This window comes from Antechinus flavipes, chromosome 4 (assembly GCF_016432865.1).
Source record: "Antechinus flavipes isolate AdamAnt ecotype Samford, QLD, Australia chromosome 4, AdamAnt_v2, whole genome shotgun sequence".
In the NCBI taxonomy this organism is placed as follows: Eukaryota; Metazoa; Chordata; class Mammalia; order Dasyuromorphia; family Dasyuridae; genus Antechinus; species Antechinus flavipes.
Window position 1 is genome coordinate 39,681,676 of NC_067401.1, and position 22,410 is coordinate 39,704,085.

Below are 22,410 nucleotides of genomic sequence, written 5' to 3' on the forward strand. Positions count from 1 at the left end.
AGGAACCAGGAAGGCATGTGGTAATTCTGCTAAAACAGAAAGCATACAAGGAGACAGTCAAAGTGGAGAAGCATTGGGATAAAGCCATTATATAGAAAAGTAAATGCAGACCTTTTCCTTTACTACTGTGAATTGTGTGGATTGTGCAAGTCCAGGGGAAGGAAATCAATGTTTTATTTAACCTTAAGTGCTTTCTCTTTCAGGGAGAACTTATAAATATAGAAGACTTCATAGAAGTCATGAAGAAGCCATATCTGATAGAGGAGAGCCATATTGGCTTTGTAGGGACTTAGATATGAATCCTTTGTGTTTTGAATTTTCTATGGGGATGAAATAAAGCTTACCCAGAATCAGATATAAATATGCATGCTTAAAGTAGTCCTGTACCGCACATAACCCACTGATGCATGCAGTATGGGTATAGGTATGGCTTTCAAAGTGTACCTATATCTTCCTTCTCCTTTTTTCTGTTTTTCTGTCTCTGTCTCTCTATCCCTCCCTTCCTGCCTTCTTGCTGGCAATTCAAGGGAGTTTTCACCTACTGGAGAGTGAGAGGCAGCCATGGCCATGATTGCCAAAATTCACTCTCAGGATCCTAGGCTAGTTATGTGGGAAGATACATTCCTATTACCACTGTAATTCTGAGCCCCCATAATCAGTCATAATGATAAATTAACTCTTAAATATGACATATTTGCTAAATGAGAAGGCAAAAGCAATAATAATCATCACATAATATTTACTCAGGAGAAGGTAAGAACAGGAATAGCAAAATATGATGGTCCATCAACCTTGGTCACCCTTCCACCAGTGTGCACAGAGTGTGTATAGGAGTGAGCGTACACTTAGAGAATCTGGTAATGAAACATGTGAGTAGAGAAATACAAACACTTGAGGCAGCTAAAAACTCTGGACTTCAAAATTGGCTGGCAACGGTCTGTCCCTCTTGTTCTAGACTTTTCCACTCTCCTGCTGGACAATGTGGCTTCTCTGCTACTCTGAGTTTGTTGGATCAGTGGTGAGTTCTTCTAGTTAAAGAATTGCCTTTCACTCTTTCAATAAAACAACAGTCCTATCTCTGGCATTGGGAGCTTTCCATTGGGTTGCTTACCTCAGCTGGGCACTGAAACAGTTTTAAGTTAGTGACATTTATTTCTATCTTTACCACAGTATTTCAGGATCTGATCTCTGGGTCCTGAAGACTGTCTTCCTCTTAAACAAGAAAGAACAAAAGTGTGCTTGCCAACATGATCCAAGGGAGAAGTACATGGCTGATGTTCCTGACCTCTTGTTTACCAGCCAGAGAAGGGGCATTTCCTTAGTGAAAATTTCCTAGAGCCAGCGTTGAGGTTTGCCTTGAACATAACATGAAAGGTAGACTACTGGAACCTGGGCTTTTAGTTAGAGAAAGATTTCCTAGATTGAAAGAAGGGTAGTTAGATATAGAGGAATGGTATTTATCAAGCACTTATTCTGTGCCTGGCACTGTGCTAAATAAATAGGATACAAATATAAACAAATGAGATAGTACTTACCCTCAACAGTTTAAATTCTAATGAGGAAAAGCAACAAAACACTAATGAGCTTGTAAGGAGAGAGACAAGGGCAGGGGCGTGTTTTGGAAACAGCCAGGATGTGAGATAGAGACTTAGATCCAGGCAAAATAAGATGAAAGCTTACCTATCAGAGTTTAGTGTGGCTCTAGGAGAGGGTCCAAGTTTCCATGGGGAGGAGTTGCAGCTGATGACTAGAGTCTGAAATTTATCTTTTTAGCCAGAGAGGGGAGATAGCAGACTTGGACAGCAGACTTTCTTGGACAAAATGTCTTGAGTAACCCCAAATTTGTAAGTCAATCATCCAATCTTCTACTCAAAGAAGGGGACTTTCATGATCAGTTTGCCTCTTGAAGAGAGATGAGACTCAAACACTTGGCTCTGAGTGCTGAGACAATGGCATAGGACCAGAAGTCATGCTGTGAAAGAACAAAGGACTTTGACTTTGTATGTGTCACTACAAAAAGGTATTTGGACAATGTGATCCCATAGGAAGGATGTTGTCTGTCTAAGGGTAACATGTGTTTCCCTTCCAAGGGGAATCCAAATCACAAGGGTAGAATTACAAGTTTGGTAATAAGTTATATAGAATTCTGTGGTAAATTAGGACCTCCAGAGTAGAAGGAAAATTATATTGTTTCTGAACTACTGTGAGATCTCATGTCTTTTTTGCACTTATTTATATGAACTCCTTTGAGTTTACTCCAGTTTTAAGGTTTCCTCATATAGTTAATGTCCAGTCTCCACAAATGAGGATAAAGGTTAGCTAATTCCTGTAGAAGTGCTCAGGATAACAACTACTTTTATCAAGTATGATAAAGATAAAAGCCTTTATTTCAATCCATAGAATAAACTCCAGTTGGGGGCAATATATGCTAAAGCCATGTTTTGGGTAGTCCTCAGGACTGACCTTGTTTTGTGACAGTTCAGGACTTGGGGTTCATAAGTCCCAGGAAGAGAGATCTAGACACAATGTATATGGATGTTCCTGGGGGACATCCAGGGTAGGAACAAAGAGAGCCAAATTCTAAGGTTACCAAGAGAATCCAGAATGGGAACAAAATGAGCTAAAAAGATTTTCAGAGAAATTGGATACTGTCCCTATAAATCCAGAATTGCTATTCCAGGTTGTACCCTGGATAGCAGGAATGAGAACGTTGAAAAACAAGGAAGTTTAATATCATCATTCTTTATAAAATTGACAGCAGATGCATTGAATCCCCCAGCCTATAATATGTAGTATTACGTGTCCCAGCTGCATCCCAAAGATGGCAAACTTCCTTGGACCTGTGGCTGATTAGATGTCTTCCTCCTGCCAAGTGGATGTGGGGATTGCCTTAAAAGGATCTATTACTAGCTTGGCACATCGAACTGTCATCACAATCAGGAACAGGCACAAAAGAACAACAAAACCAATGGCAAACCCTTTATCCACATCGATGTTGGAGATCAAGCTTGTATCCTCCATGCAGATGTTTCTCCTACTGCTATGACTGCCTTTTCAGATCCCTCTGTACAGTAACAGTATTCCTTGGGAGAAACAAGGATGAAACATGAAGGTAGATCTTTAGGGATAGTTTTGTTTACAGTTATTGTTGCTACTGTTATTATTGTACAAAAACTAAGGGAAGGGGAACAAAGGTTGGAGAAGCCCCATAACAGGAGTCCTCAAACTACGGCCCGGGCCCACGGGCCAGATGCGGCAGCTGAGGACGATTATCCCCCTCACCCAGGGTTATGATGTTTCTTTATTTAAAGGCCCACAAAACAAAGTTTTTGTTTTTACTATAGTCCGGCCCTCCAACAGTCTGAGGGATAGTGAACTGGCCCCCTATTTAAAAAGTTTGAGGACCCCTGCCCCATAAGGTGAAGATTTATTCTCCATTCCACAGGCGTTTATTAAAGACCTACTCTATACATGACATTGTAGCAAACTAAATGAAAAATGAAAGGGCATTTTTATCTATCCTCATCCCAACTTGTGCCAAACTCATTCTCTATTATGAAAATATCCCTCTCTTACTGTTCCTGGAAATGGTTAGTATTATTATTGTATATTTAATGTTTCACAATATTTTAAGATTATAAAGTTGACTGGATCGTCAGCTTCCTCAGGACAAATGGAGTTCCAACCCAAGTATATAGGAATTTGATAGAATTTGCAAGTGAAGAAGAGACGATCAGAAATACAGAAACAGAGCAGAGAAAGAGAAGAGAGAGAGGTCTGGGATTAAAATGAGTAAACCTATTAAAAACCACTTAGAATGCACACAAATTAGGCAGAGATAGTCTCTAATAGTGAAGAAATTGGCTTTATCTAAAAGAAGAACCAATCTTATATATAATTATTGAGTAAAGATAGAACAGAGCAGAGAGAACAACAAAATGGAGCAAAAGAACAAAATTTACTAAATTGGGTTTACACAGGGTTAAAAAGAGTTTATTGCTATATCTTTTGCAAATTTAATAATCTTAAGTATTTTATTTTGTTTTATTGTACATTTCCTTAGTTCTCAATTGCTACTGCTGTCTCCTTCCTTTTATTAACTTGTATTTACATATTTGGTTACACACTATATTCATTCTTCTAGTATACTATAGAAATTCATGAGGTTAGGATTTTTTTGGTTTGTTTTTTGTGTTGGTACGATTATTCTGCAGGCAAAACTTCTTAGTGATTTTTTGGTACCTTATCCACAATAGTCAATTAATCAATTCAATTTAGCCAATTAATGGCTAAATCCTGGAGATTTTGTTCCTATTTTTCTTGTATCTGTCTCTTTATTTCCATTCCCAGTGCCACCACTACAATTCTAATTGTTCTTTTTTTTTTTAATTTTTTATTTAATAATTACTTTATATTGACACTCGTTTCTGTTCCGATTTTTTTTCCCCTCCCTCCCTCCACCCCCTCCCCTAGATGGCAAGCAGTCCTTTATATGTTGGATATGTTGCAGTATATCCTAGATACAATATATGTTTGCAGAACCGAACAGTTCTCTTGTTGTATAGGGAGAATTGGATTCAGAAGGTATAAATAACCCGGGAAGAAAAACAAAAATGCAGATAGTTCACATTCGTTTCCCAGTGTTCTTTCTTTGGGTGTAGCTGCTTTTGTCCGTCATTTATCAATTGAAACTCAGGTCTCTGTGTCAAAGAAATCCACTTCCATCAAAATATGTCCTCATACAATATCGTTGTCGAAGTGTATAATGATCTCCTGGTTCTGCTCATTTCACTTAGCATCAGTTCATGTAAGTCTCGCCAGTCCTCTCTGTATTCATCCTGCTGGTCATTTCTTACAGAACAATAATATTCCATAACATTCATATACCACAATTTACCCAGCCATTCTCCAATTGATGGGCATCCATTCATTTTCCAGTTTCTGGCCACTACAAACAGGGCTGCTACAAACATTTTGGCACATACAGGTCCCTTTCCCTTCTTTAATATTTCTTTGGGATATAAGCCCAATAGAAACACTGCTGGATCAAAGGGTATGCACAATTTGATAATTTTTTGGGCATAATTCCAGATTGCTCTCCAGAATGGTTGGATTCGTTCACAACTCCACCAACAATGCATTAGTGTCCCAGTTTTCCCGCATCCCCTCCAACATTCATCATTATTTTTTCCTGTCATCTTAAATTCTAATTGTTCTTACCAGCTTCTTAATTTATATATTCCTGTCTCCCAATCTCTATTTGATCCAACTTTCTATAGCTAAATTCATTTTCCAAATTCAATCATGCCATCCCAATGTTCAAAGCCCTTCAATGAATCCCATTGTTTACCAAATGAGGTCTGAACTTCTTTGCTGAGACATTGGGATGTGGAGGACACAGTTAAGTCACATCTGTTTGTGTGCAAAAAAGATCAGAAAGGGCCTTAGATAAGCTCTTGAAAAAAACTTAAGTCAGACTTAGTCATCACACTAGAGAAGTCTGGATCATAAAGCTGACATGGTATCTTCCATGAGTTCCCATCCAATATATCAACTGTCCTACATTCAGGAGGAGCTCAGGAGACTACGAAGTCTCCTTATTGATATTCTTTCTTGTCACCATAATAAAGATGCGATGTTGCCTTGACAGGACTGGGAGTGACAAATGAAGGTGGGGAATGAGATGCTGGGGTCAGATTTACTGGAAGGCAGAATATAACCAGATTCCCCCCTGCTGGTTGTTGGTCAGGAACATGGATCCCTCTGAATTGAAATAAGTTTACTGAAAGCACATTATGAAGCATCAAGGGGATAAAGTATATACCTGCATAAAGGGAGGGAGCTGGAACAATTTGAGCTTAGAGCACCATCTGGTGATTTACACAGATTTTACTTTGAGAAGCCATTCCAACCCTATCCCTCAAGGAGGCACTGGAAGCACTGGTTCTGCCCTACCATAAGAGTACATGCATTGGCTTGGTCTGACAATTATCAGCCTTTTGCTTCTTATTGCCCATGTAAAACACGCGTTCCTGTGGAGAGAAACACCTTTCTTTACATTTGCAAAATGAGTATAGCACCAGCCTTGTCTCGTGTCCAGAGTTGTTGCGAGGATCAAGTGTATAGTTTAAAGTACTCCTCCATGAAGTCTTCTCTAAACATACTGATCCAATTAATTCTCTCCCCTGATTTCCTGTCTGTACCACATATCTTGGCATCACTTTTCTCAAGTCATTTAAGTTTCATTTGTAAAAGTAGGAGGTCTCTAAAGGCTCTTTCAGCTTTATAATCCTGTGATTACATATTCTATTATTCACAGTTTTATACATGTAAAGTCTGGTTAGATTCAAAAGGTACTTGAGGGAAAAGAATGTCTAAAAAACTTTTCATTTATGTCCATATGAAAACTCAGAGTCAATTCACATCATTCTGTGAATATATTTTTTTCAAAATCAAAATAAATTCTTTTGAAAATTAAAGTGGGATATAGATAGGAACCCTGTGATTTAATTACTGTAGGGAGGTCTTGGGAAGGAACTTTCTCTACCAATGTAAGTGGGCATATTTTCTGCAACTTAGGGTTTTATTAAGTTGTCTAAAGCAAGAGAGGTGAGTGACTTACTTTAGGCCCAGACTCATAAAGTCTTCATTAAAGGAGGACTTAAATCACAGGTCTTCCTTGTTCCAAGGTCCACTCTCTAACCATACCATTCAAGGTTAGCTACCACCCATCCTTTATCCTTCAGTCACACTTTCTGATTTGAAGGCTCTTTTTTTTTTCTTTTTTTTTTTTTTCTTTTTAATTTTTATTTAATAATTACTTTATATTGACAGAATCCATGCCAGGGTAATTTTTTTTTTACAACATTATCCCTTGCACTCATTTTTGTTCCGATTTTTTTTCCCCTCCCTCCCTCCACCCCCTCCCCTAGATCGCAAGCAGTCCTTTATATGTTGGATATGTTGCAGTATATCCTAGATACAATATATGTTTGCAGAACCGAACAGTTCTCTTGTTGCATAGGGAGAATTGGATTCAGAAGGTATAAATAACCTGGGAAGAAAAACTAAAATGCAGATAGTTCACATTCGTTTCCCAGTGTTCTTTCTTTGGGTGTAGCTGCTTTTGTCCGTCATTTATCAATTGAAACTCAGTTAGGTCTCTTTGTCAAAGAAATCCACTTCCATCAAAATATGTCCTCATACAATATCGTTGTCGAAGTGTATAATGATCTCCTGATTCTGCTCATTTCACTCAGCATCAGTTCATGTAAGTCTCACCAGTCCTCTCTGTATTCATCCTGCTGGTCATTTCTTACAGAACAATAATATTCCATAACATTCATATACCACAATTTACCCAGCCATTCTCCAATTGATGGGCATCCATTCATTTTCCAGTTTCTAGCCACTACAAACAGGGCTGCCACAAACATTTTGGCACATACAGGTCCCTTTCCTGAAGGCTCTTTTCTGCCTTTTGAAGAACAGACTTGTATGCCACCTTTTAAAAATATGATGCATGGTAAATGTATCAGGATGGAATTTCTTATTACAATGATTTGTAAGGTTCTTTGTTATTTATTCTATTAAAATAAAATACAGTATTCCTTAGGATATGAGTCAAAAAAATTGGGGTCAGGGAGAAAATTTTGTATTCATATGCTTAGTATTCAGCCTGTTTTGGGGGTAGAGAGTAGTAGTATTTTTGAAATGCAAGGAAGTTTTATACTCCTCTTATCATTTCCTAGACAGATCATTTTCCTCTACTTTGCCACGTTCCCTTCCCGAAACAACTGGCTTTTCTTTCCTCTTTTATCTGTCTTCTTTCCTAAAACAATACACCAGTCTCTTTCCTTCTAGTAGGATTGGCACTGAGAAAGAAGATATCTTCAAGTATCATCCTTAGTCTAGTTTATGCTACAATAATTTTTTTAATTTAAATTTTATTATTTTGAAATTCTTAATAGTTTTTCCAATTATATGTAAAAACAGTTTTCAACATTCATTTTTGTAAGATTTTGAGTTCCAGATTTTCCCCCCTTCTTTTCTTCATTCCTCTTCTCAAGACAGCACAAATAATATGACATAGGTTATACACATACAATCATCTTAAATATATTTCCATATTAGTCATGTGGTAAAAGAAAAATCAGAAGAGAGAAACCATAAAAAAAAAAAAAAAGAAAATAGTATGCTACAATTGGCATACTCCATAGTTCTTTTTCTGGATATGAATGGTATACTGGAACTATCTTGGATCAATGCATTTCTGAGCTAAGAGCTAAGTCTATCACAGCTGATCATCATATAATGTTGCTGTTATTGCATACAACATTCTCTTGCTTCTGCTTTCTTCATTCAGCATTAGTTCATTAAGTCTTTTCGAAATCTGCTTGCTCATCATTTCTTATAACAAAATAGTATTCCATTACATTCATATGCCACAATTTAGTTAGCCATTTCCCAGTTGATGGGCATTCCCTCAATTTCCAATTCCTTGTCAGTACAAAAAAATCATGCTATCATTTTTAGAAAAGATAGGATATAGTATATTAGAAAAAATGGTACACCAAAGAAGTCTTGGATTAGGGTTTGGACTCTGCCACTTTACTGAAGCAAGACACAACTTTCTGAATTTGAATTTCCACATTTTTAATGGCTATAAGACTATTTCCATTATACTTTTGTATCATAGGTTGGGAAGTTCAAGAAAAAGTATATGTGTTACCTGCTGTAACTGTAAGACATCATACAATACAACCCATTAATCACATCTTACTCCAGTTGGCAGAACTCTTTGGTGATCATATCTCTAGGCCATCTTCCCATATATCAAACCATTCTAAGACATGATGGATCTCTCTTTGTATTTTAATGACTTCTGGGAAGAAGTCTGGGAAGAAGTTCTGGGAAAGTCTTAATGACCTTCATAATATAGAGCCTAAAATAAAGGTATCATATATTGAATCCCACAGAATTAGTCATAATTACAGTATTTCTGAAAGGTCTTTTCGTAATAGATAGAATAGCAATAGTTTTTTACCTTTGGAAGCCTTGGATGTCAAGGTTGAATTTGGCTGTTGATGGGGCAGACTTCACCTACATCCCTTTAACATCCCTTTAACATCTTGTGCATTCCTTTAACAGCTTGTGAACTTTGCTCTCTATTCACCCCATATTGCTAAAGTAGTAGTGGTAGTGGTATGATAGGTTGTTCTCTTCATCTCCACCCCCTACATTAAGCAACCAGGTACTTCATGAATAGTTCAACTAAAACAGCTTCAAGTTTCAGACACTCTATAATGAGTGAGAAAATGATCCCAATTGATTAAATAAGAAGCCAGGTCATTGAGGGAGTATTTCCACAACTTTACCCAGGCTGGGGAAACCAAGGTTAATCTATTGTTGACCAATAGTTGTGGTAGAAAGTAGTACAGCCCAGTCATTTGTTCTAAAGAAGGGATTCTTAATTCTTTTTTTTTTTTTTTTTTTTTTTTAATATTGTGGCCCCATATAGTTGTCTGGTGAAATCTCTGGGCTCTTTTCAGAATAAAGTTTTTAAACGAACAAAATAAAATACATACTATTATAATGCATTATGTTAAAATTATAATTAAACAGATACAATTTTTCCCATCCAAATTTCCAGTCCCTCTGAAGTCTTTCCAAGGATTTTTTTAAATGGGGTTCATGGACATCAAGTTAAGAGCCTTGTTCTAAAACAATACAAGAACAACTTTATATTTTCCTTCTCTTTACTCAGGCCAATTTAGGCTATCTGAACTTCAGAAATCAAATGTGCTTCATTGTATTTGTTTGAAAGATAGTTTTCAAGTTACTTAAATTCAAAATGTATTTATTAAATGCCTACTATATACAACGCATTATATTTTGGCATTGGGAAACCAAAGGTAAAGAACAAAACAGACCCTGCTGTCAAGAAATTTGCATTCCACTAGGGATATTCAATATATACACAAATGAATAGATACAAAAATTGTACTAAGTATCTGAGGCTGTATTTGAATTCAGATTCTTGTATGACTTCCTGAAAGTCCATGCAGTGACATCTGTCCACTGAGCCATCAAGATACCTCTATCCGATACTCTGAGGAAATGCCTCTCTTGTCAAATCCCTACTGTTTTTATATTAAAGTTTTTTTTCTAAACAAAGATATGATTGTATAAGGGTATGAGTTTTCAGTCCATTCTAATTAATTTAATCACAAAGTCTCAAATATCTGGACTGAAACAATCAATCCACCAAGAATGTAAACAAGTCCTTAATGATTTTAAAAGGAACAAGGTACTTTGATCATTGGACAGAGTTGGTATCTTACACAAGAAATATCTTGTGTTTGGTTAAAAGAATCAGATAAATCTCTGGGCAAGCTATTAAATTTCAAACTGGTTTGGAATTGTACATTTCAGCAGTTTACCACCTAGGTGACTATATGGATTTGGGAGATCCATCAGAGACAGTCACAATAAGTCCAACTAGTGATCACAGTTGGTAGCAAAGTTAACAGTAACTTATGACAGAAAAAATAGAATTATAGTGGTCTATGACAGAGGAAATGCCTGAAGACAGATATGGAAAAATAGTCAAGGACAGAAACTACTTTTCTAGAGAATGCTTCATAAGGATGCTAAAAGGAGAAAAAGAATTCTAGGAACTATGAGATAAACTATATATACATACATACACACATATACATAAATATGTGTGTGGTGTGTGACTCATTGCTTTTGTACTTTAACTTTTAGCCTGCTTTTCCCAGAAACCTTGTGAGTATAAGGGAAAAGTGTACCCATGGTTTGAAGAGAAGGTTTTATCACAACTGTTAGTACCATTCCCTAAAGTAAATTCCTTTTGTAAAACACATAAATAAATAAGCATTACTGGCTGATAATCAATGAGGAACTCACTGATGGGGTTCATAGTACTACAAAAACTTAGTCCCTCAAGGATTTACCTGATGAGCTCTGAGTACTAGTAGTCATTTATTCTCTAGTGACCCTAACTGTCAATGCAAGTGGGAGCTGGGGAAGTAAGCCTAAAGAGAATGATACTCATATATACAGTCTTTTAAATCAAAATGGTTAAATAAATCCAAACAAACTAACATCAATGTATTTCAGCTTACACCTTCTTCATCTAGCATGATCCTTCATCAATCCCTACCTTAAACCCCCTCCCTCAACAGAGGTTCCTTTTAAAGTGAATCTCCACTGGCTAGATGAGGTGTTATAAATGAAATAATCCATGAAAACTTATTTGCAACTCTTAAAGTATTATATAAATGTTAGTATAATTACTCACTCTCTTCAATGTACACATGAGTTCATTTAAAACTATATCATCATAGGAAATTTACACCTTAATAGTATGATTAGAATATATATATATTTGTAGATATAAATATGTATAGAGAGGCTTGATACACACACACACACATAAACACAAATGTACCTAATATGCACAAATAGTATATGTTATACATAATAATAATATCACATGTGATAATGTACTACGGGGTTATCCCTGTGAGGCTCCCTGTAGGAAAACTCACCATAAATTATCAGGTACTATATTACATCCATCCATTCATTTATCTGTCTGTCTGTCTGTCTTCCTATCCACGTGTACTCTAATAGTCCATATGTATTATGTTATATTATATAATGTATATATAAATGATGATGAACTTAATTACATATTATATATAATTTAACATAATATGTTATTGTAATATAGCTCAATACACAGTATAATATAGCATATTATATAACATATATTAAAACCAGTCAACTCACAACATATTTAAAAATGCATAATATATTATAATATGCATGTTAGGTACTTAGTTATATACATGTTATATAATGCAATAGAATATAGTAATATCTATTAAGGTGAATATTTCTTATACATACATTCTATAATATAAAATATATAATGATGATATAGGTAATATAACATTTTATATAATAAAAAATGTGGAATATAGACTAATTATACAAATATAAATAAATTATGCTATAAATAAATTTTTGTATCTATTCATGCATTTTATATATTATACATATTATAAGGTAATAGAATTGCATTGGCTATGTTAAGGTGGACATCTCTTATATGTATGTTATGTAATATGTTAAATACTATTCATAACATCTTCCTGACTTTTAATCTGCCTCAAACACTTACTAGCTGTATGAACCTGGGCAAATCATTGAACCTACTTTGCCTGTTTCCTTATCCATCAAATGAGCTGGAGAAGGAAATAAACCACTCCATATCTTTTGAGAAGAAAACCTCAAATGGGATCATGAGGAGTAGACATGATTGAACTGAATGAACAACAGAAAAAATAAATTATATAATACCATGCATTTTATATAGCATATTACATATTATGTACTTTATATAGTGTACAATAAATGCATTATAATATGATGTAATATGCTATATTTTATATGACTTATTAATATATTTTTAGATAAGGTATTTTGAATAAATTATATATAATACAATAAAATTGTGCTGGCTATTAATGTACATGCCCCTTCTCTCTATATATTATCTATGTAACAATGATCACTCTCTGTCTGAATGTAAAATGTTATATTTTATGTCTTCCCTAGGGTCCTTGCTGCTATTAAGAGGGACTGGGGATATCTAGTTTTACCCACTGAAGGTTTTAACCCTCACCAATTATATTCAATCAATTTTTTGGGGGGCTCTGGACCCCAGTTCCATGTAACTACTTTATAGTCAGATTAACTTTTACAAAGGAATATTGACTACAAAGATATAGCAGGGAAAAACATACAGCTTAACTCAATTACTGCATAGCATGATTGTACTAAGTTCCAAATGCCATCCCCTGTGCCTCCTCACTAAGTTCCAAGTTCCATCCCCATTCTACCCCTTTGTGTTCCTGCCCTAGGCTTTTCAGATCTTCCTTGCTATTCTGGTCACATTATTTGGCCTGGAATCCTGCCTCTAAAGCTTCAGTAGCTCCAGCTAGAATGCATGAGGGCAGAGAAGTATACCTAGCTTGTCAGGTAGTGAAGAGGAGAAACAGATCTAAAGTCATTTTTTGAGACTATACAAGTGTTTATGGTACTTGTACTGCAAGCAAATAGTATCTTCTACTCTCATAGAGTTTCACGCTCATACCTTTAAAGATACAATTCATTCAGGCTTTATAGGCAGAAACATGTCCAAAGCTGTAATAGTCATTTTCTCCACTAACCTGCCTCTCTCCTCCCCACTTACTTGATGGTACTGCCATCCTTTCTGTCACATAGACCCTAAGCCTCACTCATCTGTGAATATTCCCAAATCTTCCTCATACTCACAAATGAATCTTATTGATTCTACTTCCAGAAACATTTCTTGTAATTACTTTTCTCTCCACTGAGTGGAGAGAGAAATCTAGTTCAGGAGCTGAGATATTGGTAGATAGAGCCATCTACCTGGTTCTCCTATATACTTCACATTGATGCCAAAATAATTTGCCTATTTTTACACATCCTGCCTTATAACTACTCTGCCCAAAGATCTTCCTCTGCCTGGGAATCTGTAGTTTCTTAGCTGAGCATTTGATGACCTCTGCAGTTGGTTTTAAGATAACTTTTTAGTCACTCTATTCCTTAATTTTGCCTATCAGTTCCTCTACTTTATGAATTTGTCCATGGCTGGATCATAAGATAATCATAGATTTGGAGCTGGAAAATACATTAGATATCATTTAGGAGGGGAAAGGGAAGGAAGAGAATAGGCATTTATATACTGTCCACTGTGTGTCTAATACTATCCTTTCATTTTATAGGCAAGAAAACCACTTCAAGGGCTTTTCTGAGGATCCAGAAAAGTATCCAGCATAATTGATAACCTGGTATCACAAGGCCCTCCCTGCTGGTACCAAATTTTAGTGCTTCTGTCTTCTTCTAATGTTATCATTACATATAGTAATGTATATACTTTACATATAGCATATAAAGGGCCTTACATATAGTAGCAATTTAATTAGATTGGACTAGAATTGTAGAAATTTATTGCCTTTATTGGCACAAAGAATATGATTCAAGTGAAAAAAGCGGGGAAAAAGAAAGGAAGGAAGGAAGGGAGGAAATAAAGAAAAAAGGAAAGAAAGAAAGAGTCCCAATCCTAGGCTTTAGGAATATAAAGACAAAAGTCACTTTCATTCTAACTGTGCATGTTGTTGAGGGTAGTGGAAGTAGAAGAGAATACAGAATATAAACCAATATTCCATGCTAATTTGAGGAAAGATAGAGCACTTAAACCAAGTAAATCCATAAAGGTCTTGTTCAAGAAGTGACATCTGGGCTTTGAAGGAAGCTAGGAATTCTAAGAGTAAGGACAAAGTGTATTTCAGCCATGAGGATAGAACAGCCGAAAAGCATCTTTTCCTAACGGAGTAAGCGCAGAAGACGCCCTCACATCTGACATGTCCACACAGCTACTGTATGAACTCCATCCCTGGCCCTCCTGCTTCCTCATGGGGCAGCCAATTGCATTTTTTAGCTACTTCTATTGGAATGGACTGTCCACTCCCCTACGACTATTTTTCCTCTGGCAGCCACCAAGTCTATTGAAGGGTCAAACGGTGTGACTTTGCCTCCTTCTGCAAGAAGCTTTCTCGGTCTCCCTTAAAGCTGGCGCCTTCTCTGAGACCCCCTCAATCTACTCTTTGTGGATCCTGTTTGCACTTGGGTTGTTCGCACGCTAACTCCCCCATTAGACCCGCAGGTCTTTCTTTGCCGTTCCTCTCATTTCGCAGCGCTTGCCCCAGTGTAGACGCTTCACAGATGCTGATCGGTTTGGATCGGGTTATTTCCATGCCCTGCGTTTAGCTCAGTGGCCTTGCTCGTTAGAGGCACTTAATGAGTGCTTAGGTGGAAAATGAACGTGGAGTTTCGGGCAAACTCAACAGAAAGTTTATGAGCGTTTAAAAGACCAGCCCCCCTCTTCTCCCAAACCACAGAGCACCAGCAAAGAGAGGTTCCTTAGCTGTCACCTCCTCCTCAGACTGACTCGCTCCCAGACAGGTCCTTATATAGGCAGACTGGATAACGTCACCCGACCCATGACCCTGCCCGGAGCCGCCCAGGAGGGCGGGACCACCGGGAGCTCCGGAGATGGTTTCCCCAGCCCGGCTGCCAGTTGACGAGCTGGCGCTTCGACCTCCACTGGCCCTGGGTCCTACCTAGACTTGCCTATTGGTCGGCTTCCTGCCGAGGAGGCCAGGCTCGCATTAGGCCTCTCCTCCCGGGAGCCAAGGCACCTCCCCTGTCAGGGAGGGTCCGGGCGCCCGCCATCTTGGGCTCCGCGGTGGTGCTCGGTGGTGGCTGCGGCGGCGGCTCCGGGCAGTGACTTTCCCTTCCCCGCCCCCGCCCCGCCCGGTCTCGCGGCGGCGGCGGCCACGGTGGCGGCGGCAGCGACGACTCCTCTTCCTCCCGCTGGGGGGCGCGGCCGCGGGGGCCATGGCGGCGACCGCTGCAAACCCTGGTGAGGAGCCTGCAGACCGGACGGGAGGAGGAGGGGGAAGGGCAGAAAGAGGGGGACAGACAGGCAGGATTGGGGCGGGGGGAGAAGGGGAGGCCCCGGGCCTGAAGGGCCGGCATCTGGGGGGCTCAGAGGCTGGCGGGGCGGGGGCGGCAACCCTAGTGGAAGGAGCCTGGGATTCGGGGGCTGGGGGCTGGAGACTAGGGAGGGAAACGCAGGAGACAGAGGGGCGGCATCGGGGTGGGGAGCGACTAGGTCCTGCGGAGTCTGCGTAGGGGGCTCGCGGTCCCCCAGCTGGGCGCCTGCTCCCAGGAGCTTGGCTATTAGGTTCGGGGTGCTAATTGTCTGGGGCTGAAAGTCCGGAGGAATGAGGGGGCGGAATTCAGCGCACCGGACTGCTCTTCAGCTGGTGCTTTGTGCCTTCCCAGCCTGTGTGTGTCCAAACATATACGTTGTATATATGTAGCAATTTTTATGTATGGCATATATATGTGCTACATACAAGCATTTATACAGTGTATATGTAGCAGTGTATTTGTAGCATTCTGCATGTATTTGTGTATTATGTTTTACGTATGGGTATTACATATACTTAGGTATATATTACAGCATATACAAGCATAGTAAATATGTAGCATTGTGTAGGTATGTATTATTTATGTATAGTAATACATGCTATAAACAAGCATGTACATAGTATTTATACACATACAGCATAGCGGATGCACACAGATACATATATAGCATAATGTATATGTAGCATTGTGTAGGTATGTATATTGTTATGTATAGTATATGCATGCTACACACAAGCATATATGTAGTAAATAAGTGCATATAGCATGAGGTGTATATACATATATATAGCATAATATATAGGTAGTGTTGTGTGTATATGTCTGCATATATATTATTATAGTATCTTATACTACATATACTACATACGTGTATATAACATAGTGCGTATAGTATGTCCTTATATCCAACTCTTCATGACTACAAGGACTATACTGTCCGATATTTTCTTCACAAAGATAAAAAAAAAAAAAAAAGAAGTGGTGGAGTAAGGCAAACAGAGATTAAGCCATTTTGCCATGCAGCTAATTAGTGTCTTTGGTCTTCCTGCTTCTAGGGTCTGTATCCTATCCATTGAGCCGCCTAGCTGCCTCCTGTAGTAGAGTGTATTTTAGCACATACATACATAATGTATAAATATTTTATATACATATATATCATATGTAGTATTATAATATAAATTAACACATTTATAAGCTATAGGTAGTCTATACATAGTGTATATATGAGTACACACATGTTTATGATATATAAGCATAGTATTTACATGGTATACATGTGAATGTAGTATAGTATTTATAATATATGTATATGTTATTTACTATAGTCTATGCATGTGACATACAAGCACATGGATAGTATATATATGCGCTATATGTGTATATAGTAGTGTGTATATATAGTATGTAATAAATATAAATATATAACAGCCTGTATTTTATACATTTGTATATATAGTTAATGTATGTGTAATATTTGCCCTCATACTTTCTCTCTAGGGTATTCAAAAATCTTGGTACGGTTGAAGTTATTTTAAACTATGAAAGTTTTCCCAAACTTCACTAAGCCCTTTGGGACACTCTATATGTTTAAACTTTATACAGGAATAGGTGTATTTAAATTTTATAAAAGAATAGGTGGTTAGGAGACTCGTCTGCACTCGACTTTTAAACTTGGAGTTTGTCTTTTAAGAGACTTCTCATGTCTGTAGGTACTGTAGTGTGTGTGTGTGTGTGTGTGTGTGTGTGTGTGTGTACACCTAATTAGGAAATATGGATTGTAATTCAGAATTATGTTTTCAAAAGCTTAGATTCAAATCTTAGAACTAGGTTAGTTTGCTGTCCTTCAGATTTTTGTTTACTTGTTGGGTAATCTAGTTGGGGGTTTCTTTTCAAAAAATCACTTCAGGATGTATGAAGAGATATAATACGGATATAGAAAGAATTTGCTATATTTGTTGATATTTGGTATCAAGTCTTAGACTTGGCATCTGAGTTCAAATCTTGCTTCAGACATTTGGGCAAATCACTTAAGATCTGTTTGCCTCATTTTCCTTCTTTGTAAAACAGGGAAAATGTAGTATCTTTTTCACAGAGTTGTTCTGAGGATTAAATGAGATAATATATGAAGTACTTTGCGGTAATAACTACATGAATGTTAGCCATTACTATTATAATATTGTTACTAGAGTAAACTAACAAAATTCTTATTTTATCACTGGTTTGTCTCTGGTGAGAGATTTAATGTTTTTTTTTCCTCACTTTTTTCTTTTGAAAATTCTTTTAAAATGACTTAGTTTAGATTATTTTAAAAAATATTTTTAAATAATTTTAAAATAGATGAACTAGAAAAAATTTTAAAATTCCTTTTCACTTTTAAAGTTTAGTAATTCTATAATTCTAAATGTTATTTTGCCTGGAGATGAAGAGAAGAAATGACCCTTCTCTAGAATTTTGATGGGATTTTCATAAAAAAGATTCTTCACATTTTTCATCTTGGCACCAAATAGAGCTGAAACCCCAAGAAGAGGTAAAAAGGATTTGAAAGGAGTTGCTTTTTCTTGGTGACTTTTTGATTCAAACTGAAAATACTGCTTAAGCATTTCCCAGTAGCTTAAATTTGCCACTCTAGCTTTTTGGTCAGTTTTTTTCTTTTTTCTTTAAAGGAGAGGCATTTCAAGAAAGCAAGACAGTTAGACGCATTGATTGTCTTGTGTTGGTTTTTGTATTTATATGGGTCTCCCTCAGTTATCCAGTGTAGGTGGAAATTTAAAATGAATCCCTAGGTGGGGGAAAGAAGGGGAAATTATCGTTTTACAATAGCAAGAATTTGATAATATCTCTTTTCCGTCATTGGGAATTTTTTACTAGTTTTTCTGCATTGTTCTAGAACAAGGATGTCTGGACATTAGAAAAATACTCAGTCCCTGCCTCCTCTCCCCTCAGTGTTCATTATATGGTTCTTATACCTAAAACTTTTTTTCAGAGAGCGAGAGGGAGACAGTTTGAGAGATATTACCAGAAATTATATTGCAGGAAATTCAGAGAGATGAAACAATACTGACAAAATGCTTGTTACTGTAAATCTTATCTTGTAGTAAAATGACATCTTTGAACTGTGGTACAAATAAAGATTTTAAACTGATTACATTGGGAAAGTTAAAATAACACTAGCTAAACAAGTTGTAAAACATTTGCTATTATTTAACAGTAATCTGGGCAAACAAGTTGTCAGAAGTGAATTTTTCAACAGTGTGGGAATGAGGGGGTATGTATGTAGAGAGCAGTAAAATTCATGATCACATTTTAAAAAATTTTTTTATTTTATAATAACTTTTTATTGACAGAACCCATGCCAGGGTAATTTTTTTTTTTTTTTTACAACATTATCCCTTTTACTCGCTTCTGTTCCGATTTTTCCCCTCCCTCCTTCCACCCCCTCCCCTAGATGGCAAGCAGTCCTATATATGTTAAATATGTTGCGGTATATCACGCTCACATTTTAATGAACTAATCAATATTAACTCAAGCCTATAAGGAGAGACTATAGTATTTGTTTGAGCAGATTTATTTGTTCTTTAATTCCTCTGTAAATTCAGAAAAGAAATTTAGAAGATGAAAAAATGAATAATTCTTATAAATGATTGATTGCATTTTATTTTTGTGGGTTTTTTATAGGAATAGTTGTTGGTCTTTAAAAATATGTAATATATATAATTACATAATTATTTCTTGGTGTTATTAGTACCAAAAGCTTTCTACAGGAAGTATTTAAAAAAAGGACAAATGACCCGAATGTGTATGCACATATGTGTGTTGATATGCACATTATGTACATCTTTTTTTCTTCACCTTTATGATTTCATTAGTGTAGCACTTCCCATGTTCTGACCATTCTGATGTGTAATTTAGTTTTTGAGAGGTGCTAAGGAGCACTGAGAGGTTAAGTGACTTTCTCATTGTTGTACAACAGGGATGTATAGACAGAAACTTGAGCCAATTCCTCTTGACTCCAGGAACAGCTTCCCCTAGACCATCCTGTATTCCATGCTTCATGTACATGTCCCCACAAGCTTTTAAAATATTAAAACTGCAGTAAGACTTTTGTAATGCCCTGTAAATTTCCGCAAAAATTTATTTCTTTTATTCATTTCAGCTTGAACTCCTCAAAATAGTAATATCATAGATACTTATATAATTATAATTCAGCACTTTGTGACTCAATGCAAAGTAAATAATTATAGCTAACATTTAAATAGCACTTTAGGATTTGCAGAAGTGCTTTATATGCATTATTCTTTCATCAATCTTGAGGCAGGTCCTCTTATTTTACAAATGAAGAAACTGAGGCTAAGAAAACTTCTAAGTGACTTGCCTGGGATCACATGCCTAGGATCAGCTGGATTTTGAACTTGTCTGTCATTCTTCAGTACACCAAATTGGTTGTCAAGTAAGAATATTTTTTAATGGGGAAACCAAGGGATTGTTTGCTTGAGAAAGGAAAAGGGAATCAGCAATCAATGAATACTTGTGGAATTGAATGCCAGAAGAGAGAGTTTGGTGTGGACCTCTTGGGAGCCACCTATGATTTCCAAATCACATTAAAAATTCTCTACTTAATAATACTGATTGCAGCTCAACTACAGAAGTTTTTCAAAGACAGTAAAATAAATTAATCTTGCATGTTCTGAAAAGTCCTATTTGGAGAATCAGAATAAGATAATTTATAATTAAAATATTGAATGATATGACCCAGCTAACAAGTTAGAAGCAGCTATAGGAAACTTTGTCAGCCTGTATTCCTGTATTCCTTGAAATGAGAAGATTGTAGGCACTTTGCCACTTAATGTCTAAGGTCCTTTCAGTTTCAAATCTATGATGCTAAAAAGACAAAGCAGAAAAAGCTGCGATACTTTCAGGGATGTAATGTTGTTAACCTATTTTAGTAAAAATGTCATTTTTTTTTGAGGATGCTTAAGAGGTATGGGGTCAGAGTACTGAACTTGGACTCAGGAGGGCCTGAATTCAAACACTTTCTAGCTGTGTGATTCTGGACAAATCATTTGAACTCTGTTTGCCTCTATTTTCAATAACTCTAAAGTGAGGCACTTACCTCTTGGAGTTGTAAGGATCAAATGAAATAATATTTGTAAAGTGCTTTGCTGTACACTAGATACTGTGCTAATTGTTGAGGTATACAAAAAAGGATAAAAACAATTCTTGTCTTCAAAGTGCTTACGATCTAATTTGGGAAGCAACATGTCAACAAACATAAAAGGAAGCTATTTGCATGATAAATAAGATATAATTAACAGAAAGAAGGACCTGGAATTTAGAGGTTGTGAAAGACTTCCTGTAGAAGGAAGATTTTTTAGTTGGGACTTATAGGACTCCAGAGAGATCAGTAGTTGAAACAGAGGAATGACAATGATCCAGGAACTTCCAGGGAATAGCCAGAGAAAAATGCCCAGGGTGGAGAGAGATGGAGTACTTTCTTTGTGGAATCATCAGGAGGCTAGTGTCACTGGATTAAAGAATACCTTTTGGGAAGCAAAGTGTGAGAAGACTGGAAAGGTAGGAGGGGGCTAGGTGATGAAGGGCTTTGAGTGCTAGAGCGTTTCATATTTGCTTCTGAAGGTGATAGGGAACCACTAAAGTTTATTGAGTTGGGTGTTGACACGATTAGACTTGGGCTGTAAGAAAATCACTTTAGTGGCTGAACAGAGGATGAATATGAATGGGGAGAGTCTTGAGGCAGGCAGACTCACCTGCAGGTTATTTCAGGAGTCTAGGTGTCAGGTAATGAGGTTCTGCTCCAAAGGAGTGGCAATGTCAGAAGAGAGAGGTATTGGTGAGATGGTACAGAGGTGAAACAGACAAGAGTTAACAGCAGCATGAATATAATGGGTGAGAGATAGTGAAGAGTCCAGGATGGCTGCTATGTTGCAAACCTGAGAGACTGGGGGGATGGTATTGCTCTTTGCTATAATAGGAAAGGTTGTGGGGAGAGAGGGAGATAATAAGTAATGGGGTATCTACAAAAGAGGTTATAAAATGAGATATGTTGTTTATTGTCTTTAGAAGATAATCTGATGATTGAGTAGTGGAAAAAGCTCTGGATTGAAGTTGAGACCTTGTTTTGAATTTTGTCTCTGACATAGCTTTGTAAGCATGGGCAATTTAGCAAACCTCCTTGACTCTTAACTTTCCTTATTGTAAAATGTGAATGATAATACTTATAGTACTTAGTTCGTAGGAAATAATGTATGTAAAGTGCTTTTGTAAATATTAAACTGCTATATACATGTCAGTTGAGTAATATAATATTTCTAAAATCTATACTTGTGTATAGATATTTGAAATCTCTACACTTGTATCTCTGGTGTGAGTTAATCATTTTCCCATTAATTCTAGGTTTTTTATTTTTATTTATTTTGCACTAGAAAATAGGGGATAGATGTTTGATGAAGTCTTATTCTTCTTTAGTGGTCTGTGGATTGAAAAGAAATTGTGAATCACTTGGTTGGATAAATGCTTTGTGATATGGTATTACAGAAGAAATTACAAGAGGAAAGAAACTGATTGGAAGAAGGCCAGGTATTTGATTTAGATTCTGGCATTTATGACAGCCCTTGTGAATTAGTTTGTATATGGGATGGATTTTTCCTCTCTCAGTTCTGTTTTGCATCAACAGAGACCTATTTTGTGCAGTAGGCTATGGTTTTATTGTAGATAAAAAACTGGAGGGAAAACAAAAGGAAGTTAATCTTTTGTGTTTTAGAGTGTGATATTTAG

At 36.8% G+C, this 22,410-nt stretch overlaps 2 protein-coding genes across 5 annotated transcripts in view; one reads left to right on the forward strand and one right to left on the reverse strand.

The window, feature by feature from the left end:
* Positions 1 to 2,710: 2,710 nt before the first annotated feature.
* On the reverse strand, positions 2,711 to 15,341 carry CTXND2 (cortexin domain containing 2). Its single transcript, XM_051992760.1, has 2 exons — positions 15,243 to 15,341; positions 2,711 to 3,083 (listed from the first exon to the last, which is right to left on the reverse strand). The coding sequence occupies exon 2, from the start codon at positions 3,019 to 3,021 to the stop codon at positions 2,851 to 2,853; it is 171 nt and encodes a 56-aa protein (XP_051848720.1). The 5' UTR covers positions 3,022 to 3,083; positions 15,243 to 15,341; the 3' UTR covers positions 2,711 to 2,850.
* A 97-nt stretch (positions 15,342 to 15,438) lies between these two features.
* The window catches only part of ARNT (aryl hydrocarbon receptor nuclear translocator), a 53,401-nt gene continuing 46,429 nt past the window's right edge, over positions 15,439 to 22,410 (forward strand). For all 4 annotated transcript variants that reach the window (XM_051992730.1, XM_051992731.1, XM_051992732.1 and 1 more), the window contains exon 1: positions 15,439 to 15,544. In XM_051992730.1, coding sequence (XP_051848690.1) covers positions 15,520 to 15,544 — 25 coding nt within the window. In that variant the 5' untranslated portion in view covers positions 15,439 to 15,519. The remainder of the gene's footprint in view (positions 15,545 to 22,410) is intronic.